This window comes from Rattus norvegicus, chromosome 10 (genome assembly GCF_036323735.1).
Source record: "Rattus norvegicus strain BN/NHsdMcwi chromosome 10, GRCr8, whole genome shotgun sequence".
In the NCBI taxonomy this organism is placed as follows: Eukaryota; Metazoa; Chordata; class Mammalia; order Rodentia; family Muridae; genus Rattus; species Rattus norvegicus.
The window spans coordinates 36,357,259-36,375,915 of NC_086028.1; the positions used below are offsets into that span (position 1 = coordinate 36,357,259).

Consider the following 18,657-nt stretch of genomic DNA (forward strand, 5'->3'; position numbering starts at 1 on the left):
CTCCCCATAACCTTTTAATCACTCAAGGTCAAGAGCAGCCCAAGGTCCCCCTCAATTTAAGAAAAGTACCAAACTAGAAATGACTATACACCAAAATGATTTGTTATATACAAAGCTCAGATCCCAACACACACCAAAAACCAGGCAGCAAGGAACCTTTCCTACTCCTGCTTGTTAGCCAGTTAAGCCCAACATCTAGTGGATGTTTGGAATTGATACAGCTCTTAAAGGGTTCAATGTGTACAGAACATGTTGAGCAGTGACTTGACTAGAAACTGCTTTTGGGTTTACAAATGGGACCATCTGTGTTAGGGAAATGATGGGACATAAGCCCAATCTCTAAACTATCATCCCAAGCATCCTAGAATCCAAGGGTAGCAGACAGTGAAGAACCATGTAGGGCAGATCTGTGATCATTTTTCCAGACATGGAAGAAAAAGTACGAAGTTGTGAAACACTGAGGATCAAACACCCTCCAGGTAAGCCAGACTTGGCCCCCCTCCTCCACCAGTAGATCCCCAACATTTCAACTTGCATTTGCTAGATTGAAACGAAGGATGTAGAACATACAATATGGGGCAAGATGTTCTCTAAATATGGAGACAATGGGCATAAAATGATAGCTGAAAAGATCAGATGGGGAAAACAGCTAAAGGACCTCTGCTCCAGGAGACCTTAGTCCCAGAGCACGTGGCATCTCCAATACTGGGCAAGGTCTTACAGAGCATCCCACACTCACCCAGGCTTGGGGTTTTGTTTAATTTTTATTTCAAAAGCTTGGATAGCTTCAATATCCAGGTCGTGGCAAAATCAGGACACGTGTAAAATACCTTACAATACATTAGATTCCCAAAAGGTACCAAAAAGTACAGTAAAATTAACACTTCCATTACTGGAAATGTATGACACAAATAATATAAAATTAAAAGGTGAAAAAGGTGACACTGGTTTCCTAAGATACAGTTTACTCTTTACAACCAGGGTCCACAGGTCCAGGCTGCAGAGCGGCAGCAGGAAGCAGACCCTCCAATCTAGAACAGGGTAACCTGGTAATAAAATCAGCCCCCTAATGCCGCTCTGACCTCTGAGACGCCACACGCTGCCTACAACAACTAGAGCTCTGGAATAGTAAACAGGAGAGTGATTTCCGGGGGAAATTTTAAATAAGATGCACATGGGACAGGCCATAAAAGTTTGCCAAGTTAAATTTGGTACATAATTGTGTTCACTCCGCGTCCAAACAAAGCGTGTGCGGTCGTCACTCGGCCGCTCCTGCTGCCTCTCAGTATGGCTTGTAGTTATTCTGATGACCACCACGTCGCTGGCTCTTCCCGTAATTTGTACTACCCTGACCTAGGAATAAGAACAACGTTGTGGCTACTACTTAGCTATACATTTACCCAGTGCCAGGCGCTTGCCACACATCCTCAGAGTAACACTGCACAGCAACACCAGCTTCTCACACCTTACTGAGAAGGCTAAGCTAGATAGAGCTCCATTCGTAGCTCCAGTGCCTGTGCCAGGCCTGTCTGACTCCAAAGCCCCTGCTGCCAGTGGCCACTGAAATACCTAACCTGCCTCCCCTAGGAGGAAGTAGGGGGCCTCCCTCTCCTACTTACTGTAGTCGTAGCCGGGGCCGTAGCCGTAATAGCCATAGGGCGAGTAGTCGTAGCCGCCATAGCCCGGCCCGTAGCCCTGCTGGTAGCCGTAGCCCTGGTTCCAGTAGTTGCCGTAGCCCTGATTCCAACTCTGACTCTGACCTGTGGGGGGGAGCAGGGCACAGGGGCCCGTGGACCATTTAGCACACGCAGGAGCTAGGATGGAGGAAATCCTGCCCTTTGGGTGGCGGGGGTTATTACTATGGCAACTCAGAAGCCAAAAGGCTACTGTTTGAGTACAGAGGGCCCTAGGCCCTGCCTTGTAATCCAGGAGGGCCAGGATGCCAGTTAACTTCACTTGGAATACAGGAAGCTTACACTCACTCAGATCACCCTCTGCACCTCCACCCTCCCTTGGCAGCTTTGCCTTAAAAAAGATGCAGTTCAGGCTTTGGAGTTAGAGGGGCCTGGGATGGAAGGAGCTGAGCTAAGCGCCTGGCACAGCTTTGCCTTTTTGCCCACAGGTATGTGTGTACCAAGACTCAGGACAGCCACAAAGCTAAGCACAACCCACTGTGTCACCACCATTCTCCCAGTGCAATGCAAATGTCCCACTGGCCTGGGGCCCCAAGCTGCACAAATAAGAAAGATGAGGCTCTTTCATTCCATGAAGCCATAGCAGCACAAGCACAAAGCCTCCACCCAGGAAACCCACTCCAACCCCACTTCACACACAGCCCACCCGCCTGCCCGCCCACCCTTCAGAGCACCAAAAGGCAACCCTCAAGACAGGCACAGAAAGCTCTTTACAGGCGGGAAGTCTTCATCCAGCTCCCACTTACCTCCACCACTGCCTCGGTTCCCTCGATTGCGATTTCCTCGGCCCCCAGAGCCATACTGCTGTTGCTGGTACACCTCTTTGGGCTGGGCAACCTTGATTTCACACTAGAAGCCAAGAGGACACACTGGGTCAAGTCCTGTGGGACAAGCTCAGGGCTGCAATAGTGGGCAGGCGGCCACTAAGGTTTTTACTTTCTTTTTACAGAAGATACTCATCCTACTCAAATATAACAGGACACCAAGATGACACCCACCTTACAGACAAGTGTGTGAGGCTTCACTGGAAGACATACTGCCTGCCACTCTTAAGCAATTATTATTAAGATAGGCTTTATTTCTAAATCCAAACAAGACCCAGTCAGACTTTTATGCCTGGAAACTTAGAGGGTGTACATGCTTCTAAAGAATGTTTTTTTTTTTTCTCGGAGCTGGGGACCGAACCCAGGGCCTTGTGCTTCCTGGGCAAGCTACCACTGAGCTAAATCCCCAACCCCCTAAAGAATGTTTTTAAAGACAGTCCTGACATACTCCCACAGGTAAAAAATGAGCTAGACATGGCACATGCTTTAATCTCATCTCACTGGAAGGTGGAAACAGGCAGGCAGAACTCTTCCAGTTTGATTGAGACCAGCCTGGTATTAGAGGGAGCACTGGTCCTGCCAGGGCAGCAGCATGATGCTCTCTCAAAAGGAGGTGGGAAGATGAATTTTATCCCTCCATCAAGCTATGCCTTCTGTTGTATCTGAATTAAAGACACTGAATAATTTGAATATTTACTTCTAAGCCCTATCAGCAGTTTTCACTATCATAGAGGCTTAAGGCTACTACTTCATATTAGGGCCTGCCAAAAAAGTCATTGTTCACTAGAATAACTAACAATGTCCCACCCAACTGCCTGCTTTATTTAATCCACAACCCAAGCTTTTTAAACTTGCATTGAGAATGGGAAGAATCTTCATGGAGCCCCACCCTCCTCATATGGGCTGCCACTCCAGTTCTCCAGTAAGCTGCATGCAGCCACAGCCAGCCACGCCTTCAATCCTAATCAACTTGAAAGCTACCACTCCACTAAACTGACTCCATTTTGAGTTAACAGGATCCCAGTGAGCTCTTTTTTGGTCTTTACTAGCATTAGGGTTGACTAAAGCAACCTTCCTCTGAAGCAAGAAAAATGTGTCAGTATAGATGGAAACCTACTACGGGACCCCGTTTCTGGACCTACAGTTCCAGAAAACTGTCTTCTATTATTAAGACCACTGCTAACCCCTGAACAACCCCTAATACTAAACCAGAAAGCAAAGAACCTAGACAACAGCTCTATTCACAAAAGCCAGGCTTTTTTCCCCCTATGCACCTGCTATGTTAGTTTTTATTATTTAAGTACAGTGTATGGTGCCTACAGAAGCCTCCAAAGAGCATCAGATCCCTTGAAATGTGTGGTTATAGGTGGTTGTGAGCCACTCACTGTGGTTGTTAGGAACAGACCAGAGTCCTCCTGAAGAGCCAACCACTGCGCTAGCTGTTTCCAACCCGACATTTCTTAAGGGCCAGACCATCTACTTTAATCAGCATTGTGTCTGGTGAGAAACAAGGTCTTGCTGACCTAGAAGGATCTCACAGGTAGTCTAACCTCATCTATACCTCCAAGAGCCAAAAGCAGATGACAGTTTGACACCTTACCTTGCTACCACTGACAGTATGGAATTTTTTCTCCAGAACTTTCTTCACAGGGTCTTCCTCTTTAAATGTAATAAAAACAAAACCCCGTCTTTTGTTCAACTTGGGATCTATTGGAAGTTCAATGGCCTCAATCTGTAAAAACACATGCAAAGTTTGGGTTAAACCTGATACCCCAAAACAGATATGAACCTAAGAAAAGAATACTGAAGTGTGAGAACCATACTACATCCAGGCAAAGCAAATCAAGACCAGGAAAAAAACAAGGCACACTCACCTCCCCAAACTGGCCAAAGTATTCTCTGATCTTTTCCTCTGTGGCTTCAGGGTTTAGACCTCCCACAAAGATTTTCTTCACAGGGTCCTTCTTCATAGCCATAGCCTTTTTAGGGTCAATGACACGACCATCCAGTCTGTGCTCCTTCTGATCTAAGACCTGTGTAAAACAGAAATATGTCACGTTCTAAACAACACAAGTACATTAAATGGGCCTAATTCTCTCTGGAGCTAAGCCAAATGGACTTTCCAACCCAATGTTCTTTCTCCAAACCTCCCATACAGGTGATCATTTTAACACCTACATATCCCATACATGCTCTGCATTCTTCCTAAAAGCAGTAGTCCCAACTTAAGGCCCACCTCCTTCCAATAAAGCAGATGACAAGATCATCTAATGCTGAACTCCTCCCTCATTCTACCCTATTTTAAGTGCATGTACCTTCACTTTTTCTGAAATTTGGGGTCCCATCTCCGATTAATTGGACAAAAAAAAAAAAACCTATTCTCATAGCAATCTTAGACTTTTAATCCCAACAGTAAAATATTTAACACCACACTCATGAATGGACATAAAAGAGGTAGTAAGGGAAGTCTGAAGGCAGTACTCTAGTCCCTGCCCAGCTCACTACCCTCCTGCAGGATTCTCAGTAAGCCTTTAAAACAGTATGAACTAATCCTCCAATCCTCCAGAAATCACTCACTGAATGAATCTGTGCTGTCCCTCAAAACAGGAATCTAACTCTGCTGTGGCAATCAACACTGCAGTGCATGAGTTACCTAGGATTCCGAATCCTAGCAGAGAGCACTGCTAAATACCCAGCTTACCTTCTCCACACTAGAAGAATCTTTGAAGAGAATAAACCCAAACCCTCTTGATCGACCAGTGTTCGGATCCATTTTTATTGTACAGTCAACGACCTCTCCAAACTTAGTAAAATAATCCTTTAGATCTTTTTTGCTGGTATCCCAGCTCAGACCACCAACGAACATTTTTCTGGAATTGAGAGACAACACCACAAATCTTAGAAGCTGTAATTTTTTTTCTTTTTCTATTAAACAGAAGCCTGACACTTTCCCTGGCTGGAGAATGGTTTATGAAGTCACAGACTCATGGATCAGAATAAGATGGTACCCCTTTTCAAATTAACCCTTGTGTTGCTCTGTAATCTGGACTCAACTGGAACTCACAGCCAAACGAGATTGTTTAGCCACACACTGTATGTCCGGGAAAAGAACTTAAGAATGTGACCCATGATCCCTCACAAGTTTAAATCAGCATGACCTGCACAATTGAATCTACTCGAGCTCCCTGCCTCCCAAGTACCTGTCCCAAGGAACTCTGGGTGGTTTCCTGGTGCCAAGACCGCCCCAGGGTTCAGACTGGGACTCCGCCCCTCGACCCGAGCCAGGCTAGGCCTGGCCCGCTGCGCGCCAACTCCGCCTACGCAGCACAGACGCAGCCCTCGCGGCCCGATTCGCGATCCGCCGCTTTTCCTCTTCCGGGGCCGCCCGCCCGCAGGCCCGCTGTAGCCTAAGCACCGCGCGAGCAGCCCGGGTCGGCCTCAAAGTCGACCCCACAAACTCCTGCAAACTCAAAGGCGCGTGACCGCGCCCGGGCCCGCCGGCGAGCGCGCCAGGCACTGTTCGGCGGGCCGTCCGCCCCTCCCCCCGCCGCGTGGCGCCAACAAAAGACTGCCCCGGAACAAAGGCGGCGGCCCGGCGGCCTGGGGCCGCACCTACCCCGCGTCCTCCTCGTTCTTGCTGGCGTTGATCTGGTCGCCTTCGGCGCCGTTCTGGTTCCCGCTCGGGGCGGCCGTGGTCCCGCCCCCAGACCCCGCCGGAGTCGCGGGGGCCGCTGCCCCAGGGCTAGGCTCGACCGGGGCCTCGCCTTCGGGGGCGGCCTCGTGTCCGTTCTCGGTGGCGCCCGTCGTCTCCATGGGCTGCTCCTCAGCCGCGTCCGACATGGTCGGCCAGGCCGCAGCGGCTCCTGCAACGAGCGGCGACGACAGTGCGTCAGGCCCCGCGGCACTCCCCGAGCTCCCGCCCACCGCCCGAGGCCCGGCCGCTCACCTCGCCGCCGATGACGCCGCGAGGCCCTACTCGCCGCAGAAGGCGACGCGGGCTTGGCCGCGGTCACACTCGGACCCCCCTAGGGCTTGTCCGGGTCCACAGACCCTATCGCTCTACTCGGCAGCCGCCGTACGCTATCGAGAAGGAAGACCTCAGCTCCGTCCCGCGCGGTGCCACCGCCTGACAATGCCAACTCGTGGAGCTCTTTATAATGCCGGAGCCGGGCACCACCTCGTAACAACGAATGCTTTCATTGGCTAAGGTGAACCGCCACTCACCATTGTCCTGGCACTTTATTGGCTGCTGCTGCGCGCGCGCTCTAGATCCGGGCGGGCTTTGTCCTCATTTTAGAACGCGCGCGAGTCCGAGTACTGTCTTCGGTTCCGGTCACCGGGTGGGCAGGTCGAGTGTCCTTAGCTGCCCGGGGTACACAGCAGTCTGTCATCCCTTCCTCTTATCCTATCCTACACTAGCAAACCCAGCCTCCCAGAAGAGGAGAATGAGACGCAGGAAGTCCCTAAATCCAAGGTCGCCCGGAGGAAGGAGCCTAATCTTGGCTTCCGAGATAAGGAGTGCTCGGATCATCCGAGGCCTTCAGCGCGGCCTGCTCCCAAACCTCGGCATCCTGAGATACCGGTGCTCCTGCCCTCTCTTAAGTGATCCTGGCTGGTGCCATGTGTGGAGGTCTGGCGCCGTGAATATTGGACCGTGGTATTCCCAGTGCAGATACTTAACATCGCGTTTAAAGTGTATTTCTTTACTTTGATTCCGTTTTGTGTTTTGTAAAACGGTCCAGTATCCTCCGACTGGCCTTGAACTCATAATCCTCCATTTTCACCCCCTCAGTGTTGGAATTATATGCTTCACCACCACCATGCCTGGCTTAATTTCATTGATTCTAGATGGGGGAAAATTAAGTTCAGAGTCTTTTTTATGTAGCCCCAGGGTATGGTCACAGACATGTGCCACCTAGCCTAGTCTTAAAAACTTGCTTTTGGGGGCTGGGGATTTAGCTCAGTGGTAGAGCGCTTACCTAGGAAGCTCAAGGCCCTGGGTTCGGTCCCCAGCTCCGAAAAAAAGAACAAAAAAAAAAAAAAAAAAACTTGCTTTTGGAAAAATATTCCCGTTAAATCATATATGAGATGATGGTAAAGAGGGGTACTTTTAAGCTTTGACCACAAAACTTTAAAGTCACGAGTTATGCCATGATTCCTGTGCCTATGTGCATACGTTTGTGAGTGCAAGCAAACAGCCTAGGGTCTGTGTGTGAAAATCAGAGAAGTTCTCAATCTTCACTTTCCATTTTGTTCTTTATAAAAAAAATTTTTCTTTCCTTTAAACAAACTAGCTGACCCACAACTTCATTTGTAGATCAGGCTGGCCTTGAACTCACAGAAATGTGTCTGTCTGCCCTTTAAGTACTGGAAATATTTTTATTATGTATGAGCAAACTTTGGTTATCAAAAGACTTGATGGAGTGAGTCATTTTCTCCCGTTATTTTACGAGTTCCTGGGAATGAAATTCTTTCACAGAAAGCCCACTCAGTCTTCTCACCATGTTATGAGACAGGATCTCCTTCGCTGTTTCATTTCTCCAGGTTAATGGGCCAACAAGTTTCTAGAGAGTCTCTGCCTCTTCCATTGTTGATGTAGTAAGCTGGAATTAGATTTGTGCTGCAGTGTTCAACTGTGGGTACAGGAGACCTGAACTCGGGTCCTCCTATTGTGCTCTGTCCACTGAGCCTCTCCACAGCCTCTCTACTTTCGATACAAGGCCTTTCTACACACCCCTGGCTGTCCTGGAATTCACTAGGTAAAGAAAGGCTGACTTTGAATTTACAGAGATCAGCCTGCCTCTGCCTCCTGAGCACTGAAATTAAAGGTGAGAAAATTAGTATTTTTCAAGACAGGGTGTGTCTGTGTAGTTCCTCCTGGTTGTCCTGGAACTCATCCTGTAGAGCAAGCTGACCTCAAAATCACAGAGATCTGCCTGCCTTTGCCTTCCAAAGGCGTGTGCTTCTACTTCCTGACTCTTTTTGACTAGGTCTCACTGTGTATCTCATACCCAAATTGCCCTTTACCTTATCCAATCAGTCTTACAAGATTAACCATCACTGGCTTGCTAGGATGCCTCTCACATACAACTATTTTCCCTATCACTGCCCTAGTCCTCCCCCAACAGCAAAGAGGACCAGGGTTATGGCCACAAGAGATGATGAGGAAAGCCACCCAAACAAGGATGACAATTCAGGAAATGAGGCTCAAATCATTTAAGAGTATGGAACCCAGGGAGACATCTCAGACAGTAAAGAGAAAAAACACAGGGTGTGAAGCTGGTACATGACTTTAATCATCACAACACTGGGGAGGCAGCGGCAGATGGAACTCTCTAGCTAGGGTTAAGACCGTGTCTCAGAAGAGGAGGAGGGAAGAAGAGGAAGAGGAGGAGGAGAGGAGGAAGAGGAAGAAGAAGGCTGCAGCTGGGTGTGTTTGCGTGTGTTGGGGCTGGAGAAATGGCCCAGCTGTTAAGAGCATGAGTTGCTTTCAGATCACTTTCAATTCCCAACCATCTGTAACTCCAGTTCCAGGGGATCTGATAACTTTTTCTGACTTCCTTGGGTGCCAAGAACATATGTGGTACATCTACATGTCTATGCAGGGTAAACACTCATGCGCATAAAATTAAAAATTAAAAAGTTGAACATGACAACACTTTTCTCTCTGACCCTACAGTGGGGGAAGTGAAGACAGGCAGGTCCCCAGAGCTCACCCGCTAGCCTCTAGCCAATCAATGAATGAGTGAACACCACGCTCAGCGAGGGAACTTGTCTCCAAAGATAAGCTGACAAAGGTGCCGAGAACAAAATTCAGTTGATTCGCCCTTTGTTGGAACCGCAGAACAAAAAACCAAGCAAACAGGAAAAAGATAAGGTGGGGAGCATGGGAGGGACACGCCCAGCCTTGCCCTCTGGCATCAACACACACACACTGTGTAGACAAAGAGCAGCCTCAAGACAGAGCTGGGGGCACACATTCACTTACTTACCTATAAGGACTCATTAGCACACTTCAAAAGTACTTTTTTTAAAGGTTTATTATTTTATGTGTACACTGTCGCTGGCTTCATGCACACCAAACGAGGGTGGTCGGATCCCATTACAGATGGTTGTGAGCCACCAGGTGATTGCTGGGAATTGAACTCAGGACCTCTGGAAGAGCAGTCAGTGGTCTTAACCGCTGAGCCATCTCTCCAGCCCCCTCAAAAATACTTTCAATGACGTGAATTCCAAAGACATCTTTGCAGAAATGTTCCACAGCCCATAAAAATGGATGCTACAATTATTAGCACCTCAAAAGTATGTTTGCACAGCAGGAGAGATGGCTCAGGGGTTAAGAGCCCTTGTTGCTCTACCAGAGGACCTGGTTGGCTCCCAGCACCCACATTTTGTGGCTGATAACTATATTTAACACCATCCCCAAGGGGTCCTAAGCATCTAACCTCTGAGGGCTTAAACTCACTTGTACAAGCATGTAGATGCTCACACCTAAATATGATTAAAAACGATGGGAAATTAAACTTTTTAAGACATTTTTTATTTTATCCGTATGTGACTTGGTTTTGACTGCATGTTAGTGTGTGCACTGAAAAGTGTCAGAACGGCTGAACAGATGGTTGTGAGCCACCATATGGGTGCTGGGCAGTGAACTTGGATCTTCTGGAAGAGCAACAAATGCCTGTAATCATTGAACCATCTTCTCAGCTCCCAATAGAAATATGTTTTCCTATACATGTACCTATACAAATATATACACATAGAGACGTGTACATATATCTTTCTATATATGGACTGAAGTAATACAACTAAAAGTGTAGCCAGACCCAGTATACTTAATACTTAATTCTTAATACTTTAATCTAATTAGATCTCATTATAATTAGGTTATACTATTCTTTTCTTCCTCTTCCTCCTCCTCCTCTTCCTTCTTCTTCAACAGGATCTCGGATAGTCTAGGCCATCTTCAAACTTTGAAGGCTTTGGTGACTTTGAATTCTACCTACAGCTTCCACTTCTAGAAAGCCAGGGCCATGGGCTCATGCCACTACACTTTGCCTCCAGTTAAAGTGACTGAGATTCAAATGAAGCAATGGCTTGAAAGAATCAAGAAAGTGAGGGTCTCGGCACAGAATGTCATTGTGTTACTTGCAAGGGACTTTCTGATGGCAACAGGCTCTCTGGAAGTCAATCACACAATACTCCCATTCTTGTTATTGGGTCCAAGTTATGGACCTTGAGAAAGGGCACTTTTTTCTATGATAAAGAGATCCTTAACAGGCACACACCTTCCTGGTTCTGGGACAAAAGGCTTGTGCCACCATACTTGGTGTCAGGTTTATCTTCAGGGGGCTAGAAAGAAAGCTCATCTCATCAGTTAAAAGCACTTGCTGCTCTTACAGAGGACCTGGATTTGGTTGCCAGCAGCTACATGATGGCTTTCAACATTTTTAACTTTAATTCCAAGGGATCTGGTGCTCCCTTCTGCCTGCAATTAGCACCAGGTATGCATGCAACAGAAACATACATGCAGGCAAAACAGTCATACACATAAAATAATCTTTTGCTTTGTTTTTCGACACAGGGTTCTACTATATAGCCCTTGGTGGCCTGAAATATGCTATGTAGAGCAATCTAGCCTCCAACTTACAGAAATCCCCCTGCCTCTACCTCCTAAATGCTGAGACTAAAGTTAGGAACTACTATTCCCAGCAAAACTAAAGTAGTCTTTTTAAAAAAAATTATCGGGGTTGGGGATTTAGCTCAGTGGTAGAGCGCTTGCCTAGCAAGCGCAAGGCCCCGAGTTCGGTTCCCAGCTCCGAAAAAATAAATAAATAAAATTATAAAAAAAAATAAAAAAAATTATCATGCATGGGGCTGGAGAGATGGCTCAGCAGTTAAGAGCACTGACTGCTCTTCCAGAGGTCCTGAGTTCAAATCCCAGCAACCACATGGTGGCTCACAACCATCTGTAATGGAATCTGATGCCCTCTTCCAATGTGTCTGAAGATAGCTACAGTGTACCCACATACATGAAATAAATCTTTAAAAACAATTATCATATGTATCTGGGTGGAGGTACACACAAGTGCCAGTCAAGGCCAAAAGAGCACCAGATCATCCAGAGCTGAGGTTACAGCAATTACCCATCTGCCATGCAGTATGTATTCCTAATCACTGAACCATCTCTCCAGCCCAGATAACTCAGTTAATTCAGCCAAGTACCCCAACAACCCCTAGAGGAATTTCAGCAATATATGTATGTAATTTGTGCATCTCCAGTCTAGATCTGGGTGAGTGGCTCAGGATACTCAAGGCTGTGTGGGTTCAGGTAGGTTCTCTATTCACCCCCACCCCCAAAGTCTCATATAGCCTAGGCCAGGCTCAACTCTTTATTTAGGAACAGAATAGCCATTAACTCCTAATTTTCCTGCCTCCACCTCCTAAGTGCCGGTATAACAGACAACACCAGTGTATGCAGGGCTAGAAACGTAAGCAGGGCTCCCTGCATGCGAACATCATCCCCGGTCCATGAATTGTATTAATTTTTCTCACCTTCTGTTTGAGTTAATCTACAAGGTAGAAGTTGATTCAGTTGACAAACTTTTCAGTCCCTCTGCTGCAATCACCTGTCGCTCTGCACTGCTTTGGGGACCCCTCCCCCTCAACACACACACCAAGCTCCATCCAGAGGAGTCTTTGTGAACAGACTGTCCTGTCAACACTCTTTGTGAGGGCTCTGGATGATGGCTTCCCAGCATTCTGAGAAAGAAAGTCTCACCCTGGTTAGAAGGGACAATGAAGGAAAGAGATAGCTAAGGTCTCCAGACATGGGTGGTCCCTCTGGCCCTGCAGGATCCCTTGTTCTGTGAGTTGGGTTGCCTTCCACCCAGCTTGGACTTGGTAGGAGCCGGATGAGCGCTTACTGTATGTGGCACTGAGGATGGGCCTCGTTTCTAAGTGATCATCCCATCTGTCTTATGAAGTCCAACATGTCTGACCTGGCCATATCTTGTAGCCACTCTCCACTTCAGCTTTGACCAGTTTATCTCCCAGAACTCACTAGTGCTAGATTGCGTCTCTAGAGCACAGAGTATTCTGCTACAGATGCCACTGCCTACTTTCTCCTCCTACTGAGGGTTAAACTGTGCCCCTCAAAGAGTATGCTGAGGACCTAGGGCTGGAGACATAGCTCAGCTGGGACGGAACTCACCTAGCTTATGTAAAGCCTTGAATTCAATCTCTGGCACTGCACAAGTGAGCAAGTTGTTAATCCTAGCACTCTAGAGAGGGAGGCAAGAGGATCAGAAGTTCAAGATCATCCTCTGCTGTCCAATTTGAGGCCAGCCTAAGACACATGGAAGATATCGTGTATCTTCCCTACTACTTCCTCCCATTACTGCAAGGGACCATGAAGAAGGATACCCAGTCTCACAGTGGGCTTTCAGTAAAGGGGCATTAAAATTGGGGAGATAATTTAGTGGGTAAATGTTTACTGAGTAAGTGTGAGGAAGGACCCGTGTTCACATCTCTTGTGCAGTTGCGTAAGGCAGCCAAGGCAAGAGGCAGATCTCTGTGAGTTCTGAGACCAACCCAGGCTAAATAGCAAGTTCTGGGTCAGCCCGGGTTTCCCAGGGAGACCCTGTTTTGAAAACAAAACAACAAAAACAAAACAGATCTCTACATAAAAGCCAGGCACAGGGGGCTGGAGAGATGGCTCTGTGGTTAAGAGCACTCACAGAGAGAGCCTTGAACAAGACAAAGTATCAAGGGCAACATGATAAGGCCTGGAAGAGAAGGGGGGAGAGAGAGAGAGAAAGAGAGAGACAATGCTTCCAATAGGAGGAGGGACACCCAGGCAGTGTTTTGAAGAAGTTGTCTGAACCATGATGAATAAGGTGGGAGGGGTGTGGGGAGAGGAAACCGCTGGAACAGAGGCTCCAAGCTGAGAAGACAAACCACTGTTCTCCCAGGGCCACGCAGGGAAGCAGGGCACAGAAAGGAGAGGATGAGTCTTTAAGGAGAGTGAGCTGACCAGATAAACTAATGACACCAACTGTGGGGAGGGGGGTGCGCCAGGAACCACACAGCAGAGGGACTAGGGCAGGCTAGTCATCCCCAGTGCAGAGGGCAGGGAAAGCACAAGGATGGGAGGAAACCACCCATAGTACCCCAGGTGTAGCACCCTGGGGATGATTGCTTCCCCAGGGCAATGGTTTCTTCTATTCCTCTGGTGCCAGCTTCTTGTAACTACAGAGGAGCAAAGCGATGATTCATTTCTTGGGCTAGAGGAAATAGCTCCGTGGGTAAGAGCACAGATTCTCAGGCTGGAGAGATGGCTCAGAGAATGGTTAAGAGCACTGAGTTCTTCCCAAGGTCCTGAGTTCAATTCCCAGCAACCACACGGTGGCTCATAACCATCTGTAATTGGATCCAATCCGGTCTTCTGGAGTGTCTGAAAACAGCAACAGTGTACTTTGAAGTGTAACAAGTGCTTGTGATAGGGAAGGGAGTCTGAAGGCCAGCATGTACAGCATGTGCTTTCCCGTGCAGCCATATGACCCTTCTGCCAGCCATAAATGAAACGATTCCTTTTGGCAAATGAGAACCGGTTTCGCAAGTTCCTGGCGAATGCTTGTTTTTATCCAACTGCCAGAAATCCTCTTAGACTCAAGGTTGAGCTCATTTCTGGATATTTGGACTGCTTTTTGTCGTTTGGAGTTTGGAGAATTGGAGTTCCTTCTGGGCCCGACAAAAATAAATCTTTAAAAGAGAAAGAGATGCTCCGTTTCAAAATCAAAGTCCAACCCTCTTTTTGACAAAACTCAGCAAAGGAGACAAAAGGAGGCCAAATAAGTAAAGGCAGCAGCCTCCCTGGCAGTCCTCCCCCAGCTGCTCGAAAGCAAAGTCTTTTTGCTCTGATCATACGAGCGAGGCTTCTGGAACCTCACCCTGTAGAGGCGCATTGTGAAAGCCAGAGTCCACAGACAACACCAGTTCCGCCCTTCCACCACTAAACCCAGAAACCGGAAGAGGCGGAGACAGGACAGTCCACAGGCGTCCCTCCGCCCTGCACAGCAGAGGGAAAACCAAAGCGAGTTTGCCCAACGCTGCACAGTAACCGGGCAAGCCAAAGCTCCCAACCCTGACAAGCAGCAAGGAGAGAGTGGAGGAAAGTGGGAAGATTTGGGGTGTCGGTCAGGGGACACTTAGTCTCCAGTCAACATAAGAAAACTACTAAAATCTATCTCCTGCTTCTTGAATCTGGAGACTGACTCCTTCTGTTTCAACACCCTTTTGGGGAACTAATCAGACTGCTTCTCCTCTACAAAGGCAGGGCCTAGGGCCTGGTTTACCGAGCAAAATAAAATACTGTCACTTTGCTACCTCCTAATGTAGCCAAGAATGTCTCTGAACCCAGATCCGCCTGTTTCTAGGATTACAGGTGCAAGTAACCATACCCAGCTTTATTTTGTTTTGTTTTTCTGGGAATTGAACCCAGAGCTTTGTCCATGTAAGCAAGTAGCCTACTGACCCAGCTCAACCCTATCTTCTTTTCTTTTCTTTTTTTTTTTTCTTTTTTTTTTTTTATTTTTAAGATTTACTTAGGGGCTGGGGAGATGGCTCAGCGGTTAAGAGCACCCGACTACTCTTCCAGAGGTCCTGAGTTCAATTCCCAGCAACCATCTGTAAAGAGATCTGATGCCCTCTTCTGGTGTATCTGAAGACAGCTACAGTGTACTTATATATAATAAATGAATAAATCTTAAAAAAAAAAAGATTTACTTAGGGGTGGGGCTGGATAGATAATGCTGTTAAGAGCACTGGCTGCTCTTGCAGGGGACCCAGGTTCAATTCTCAGCACCCACAGAGTGGGTACAACCATTTATTAACTCCAGTTCCAAAGCTCACTTTTGGTCTCCATGAGCACCACACACAGACACATGGTGTACAGACATACATGCAGGCAAAATATTCATAATTATGAAATGAATAAATTGGGGACTGGAGAGATGGCTCAGTGGTTAAGAGCACTGGCTGCTCTTCCAGAGGTCCTGAGTTTAATTCCCAGCAACCATATGGTGGCTCACAATCATCTGTAAGGGAATCCAATGCCCTCTTCTGGTGTGTGTGAAGACAGCTACAGTGTAACTCGTATACATAAATAAATAAATACATCTTTTTAAAAAAAAAAAAAAAGGACGCAACCACGTTCGAAAGTGATGTCTAATTGAGGGGCAGAAAAAGTGATGAATCAGAGGAAGATTTGTCAGAGTAGAGTCTACCCAACTCTCAGAGAAGAGAGACAGGAAAAGGAAGCTACTCGAGGGAGAGACAGTGCAGGAAGAGAGAGGGCAGCACAGGAATACAGTAGTGTTCATGGAGAGCAGTGCAGTAGCGTTGAGAGGGAGGAGGAGGTGGTTTTACCTGGAGGAGTTTTAGAGAGACAAGACTAAGAAAGAACAAGTTAGACACAGATTAAAGTCAGAGCCAGCAAGAGAATGAGAAGGGGCCAGAAGATTAGAAAAGATTGCTAGAGTTAGTTTGAAGCCAAACAGAGCAATTCAGAGGCCAAGAGAAAAGCCGATTGAATAAGTCAGCTGGGAGAGGAGTTTTTTGAGTCAGAACAGCTGAGTTGAACCAGCCAGCTAGAGCTCAGAAAGAACCAGAAAGGGTGGGCTGACTCAGCAGCAAGTCTCAGAGGCTGGAAACATCCCAGGCCTAGATAAGATTGTACAGAGGGGAGGGTAGAAGCTTCCAGGGCTGGGCCTAGGTTAGCAGACTGAGGCAGTAAACCTTGGAGATGACAGATACTCAGGCAAATAAAAAGTACTTTTACACCAGTCCTCAAGCTTTAACTGGTAAAATAGGCACACTGAGACATGAACACTGTGTTGGTTTGTGTATGCTCAGCCCAGGGAGTGGCATGGTTAGAAGGTGTGGCCTTGTTGAAGTAGGCATGTTGCTGTGGGTGTGGGCATTAAGACCCTCATCCTAGCTGCCTGGAAGCCAGGATTTTGCAAGCAGTCTTTAGATGAATGTGTAGAACTCTCAGCTCTGCCTGCACCATGCCTGCCTGGATGCTGCCATTCTCCTGCCTTGATGATACTGGACTGAAACTCTGAACCTGTAAGCCAGCCCCGATTAAATGTTGTCCTTATAAGAGTTGTCTTGGGGGCTGGAGAGATGGCTCAGTGGTTAAGAGAGAGATCCTGAGTTCAAATCCCAGCAAACACATGGTGGCTTACAACCATCTGTGCCCTCTTCTGGTGTGTCTGAAGATAGTGACAGTGTACTTATATATAATAAGTAAATCTTTAAAAAAAAAAAAGAGGTGTTGGGGATTTAACTCAGTGGTAGAGTGCTTGCCTAGCAAGCGCAAGGCCCTGGGTTCGGTTCCCAGCTCCAAAAAAAAGAAAAAAGAAAAGAGAAGAAAAAAAAAAGAGTTGTCTTGGTCATGATGTCTGTTCACACATACATATACCTACACACATAAGTATGCACATACATATATGCATATTATACATACATATAGACAGACAGGCAAATATACTATATATATATTATATTGGTGGAGGGAGCAGAGCCCCAGATGGCACACTATTCCTTCTCTCTGGCAGTTTATACCTCCTTAGACAAAAGTTCTTTATAAAATGACCTCATAGGTAAAATGTTACAGAAATGGAGAGTTACAGAAGGATGTCCGTCCATCATAAGTTCAAAGAAGTGGTTTATTCTGTAAACTCATCGTAAGTTCAAAGCAGCAGGGCTGGGGATTTAGCTCAGTGGTAGAGCGCTTACCTAGGAAGCACAAGGCCCTGGGTTCGGTCCCCAGCTCCGGAAAAAAAAAAGAACCAAAAAAAAAAAAAAGTTCAAAGCAGCAGTTTCGCATGACCTCGCTTTATCATAGTACACACCTATGACATCGTTCTTGGACCTGACCTAGAATGAGTGTTTTTCCTTGATCACAGACTTGCCGCAAGCCTGTTTCTCTTCCTAGTGCAGTATATGAAGCTGAGCGCACTCCTTTTTATGCAGCCTTTACTTCCTATTCTACAGGAGGAGGCACGTTCTATCTTTGATTCTAACTTTATTACACCTTTCTGGCAAAACAATTAAAACCATCCTCTAAACTTTCTTCCTAAAATGATTCGAATCAAATCGACAGTTCTATAAAGTCATTAATTCCTCTAAACAGCATTAATTCATGAAAGCTCATCTTCATGCTGATCTGCAGGTAATTTGCCCAATAGGGTGGACTGATGCCCAAGGCTCTGTAGTAGTGACAGGAAAGGCATATCAGCAGAGAAAAGCAAGCCTCGGACGAAGTCTCTGGGGCTGTGCCTCTCTGGCCATCGCAGCCATGCAGAACGGTGGACCATCTCCAGGAAGCTCATGTGCTTGCCATGGGCTTTCCTAGATGGCTCCTGTCATATTTAAACCTTCTTAACCATATACCTATGGAATTTCTATTTAGTACTTTTTTATTAAGGTGGATCTCAGGTAACTAATGCCACACAGAAAACAAAACCCTGGGATGACTGAGTCCACTCTGCAGAGAAAGGCTAGACACAGTTAGCTATCAGTAATTCCAGGGCTTTCCAGAAAGTGGCGGTATAAGCAAGGTAGTGGATTAAGACCGAAGCTGCCAGACTCCCAGCTCTAGTAAAGATGGAAGGCCGGGACCATCAGAGCTTGAGCAGTGGAGGGGCCACCTTTCTTCCCTGTCACAAAGTATGGGTACCTGATTCCTGAACAAAGCTGAGTCTCAGAAGTCACCCTATCTGTCCCCCTAAACTAGGTCTCCCTCAGATGACCTGGAAAGTATTACTTTACTATCTAAATACTTGTTTCCCCCACTATTTAGTAATCACTTATGGAGACACACTTGGTCCCCCTACAACCTTATAAAAGAGGGATTACTACAATCTTTTTTTTTCTTTTCTTTTTTTTCCGGAGCTGGGGACCGAACCCAGGGCCTTGTGCTTGCTAGGCAAGTGCTCTACCACTGAGCTAAATCCCCAACCCCGGATTACTACAATCTTTACCCAGTGTTCCTTCCTCCATCAGCCTTCCCTGGTTCTGTCTTTCTTTGCAATTCAGGTAATGTGTCCAACAATCTGGTGTATCTGAGTCCT

General features: G+C 47.0%; 2 protein-coding genes and 1 non-coding gene across 17 annotated transcripts in view; 1 reads left to right on the plus strand and 2 right to left on the minus strand.

Moving 5' to 3' along the window:
- The window catches only part of Phykpl (5-phosphohydroxy-L-lysine phospho-lyase), a 31,651-nt gene extending 16,354 nt beyond the window's left edge, over positions 1-15,297 (plus strand). For 5 of the 14 annotated variants that reach the window (XM_039084982.2, XM_063268227.1, XM_063268228.1 and 2 more), the window contains 2 exons: positions 426-479; positions 2,123-3,214. In XM_039084982.2, the coding sequence (XP_038940910.1) occupies positions 426-479; positions 2,123-2,277 (209 nt within the window). In that variant the 3' untranslated portion in view covers positions 2,278-3,214. Of the gene's footprint in view, positions 1-425; positions 1,208-2,122; positions 3,215-5,125; positions 7,340-15,117 lie in introns of those variants that run through there. The other 9 variants (XR_010055102.1, XR_005489653.2, XM_008767648.4 and 6 more) reach the window with 9 other exon arrangements.
- Positions 746-6,640, minus strand: Hnrnpab (heterogeneous nuclear ribonucleoprotein A/B). 2 transcript variants are annotated; one of them, XM_063269960.1, is made up of 7 exons: positions 6,135-6,358; positions 5,220-5,388; positions 4,393-4,551; positions 4,119-4,250; positions 2,441-2,543; positions 1,620-1,760; positions 746-1,353 (listed from the first exon to the last, which is right to left on the minus strand). In XM_063269960.1, exons 1-7 carry the CDS (start codon positions 6,356-6,358, stop codon positions 1,283-1,285), a joined length of 999 nt encoding a protein of 332 aa, XP_063126030.1. In that variant the 3' UTR covers positions 746-1,282. The 2 variants fall into 2 exon arrangements, with proteins under 2 accessions (XP_063126030.1, NP_112620.2); NM_031330.2 differs by lacking the exon at positions 1,620-1,760 and adding an exon at positions 6,465-6,640 and having other exon boundaries at positions 748-1,353; positions 6,135-6,381.
- Positions 15,298-18,470: 3,173 nt separating the features above from the next.
- Trnaa-agc (transfer RNA alanine (anticodon AGC)) lies at positions 18,471-18,551 on the minus strand. The gene has a single exon. It is a non-coding gene; the product is annotated as a tRNA-Ala (tRNA).
- Positions 18,552-18,657: the final 106 nt, after the last annotated feature.

Bases quoted from the DNA above. Each gene is read 5' to 3' on its own strand.
- Hnrnpab (XM_063269960.1), bottom strand. From the start codon at position 6,358: ATGTCGGACGCGGCTGAGGAGCAGCCCATGGAGACGACGGGCGCCACC. The intron at 5,389-6,134 runs GTAGGTGCGGCC...TCTCAATTCCAG, and splicing joins AAGAACGAGGAGGACGCGGG to AAAAATGTTCGTTGGTGGTC. The intron at 1,761-2,440 runs GTAAGTGGGAGC...TCCCCCCCACAG, and splicing joins GAACCGAGGCAGTGGTGGAG to GTCAGAGTCAGAGTTGGAAT.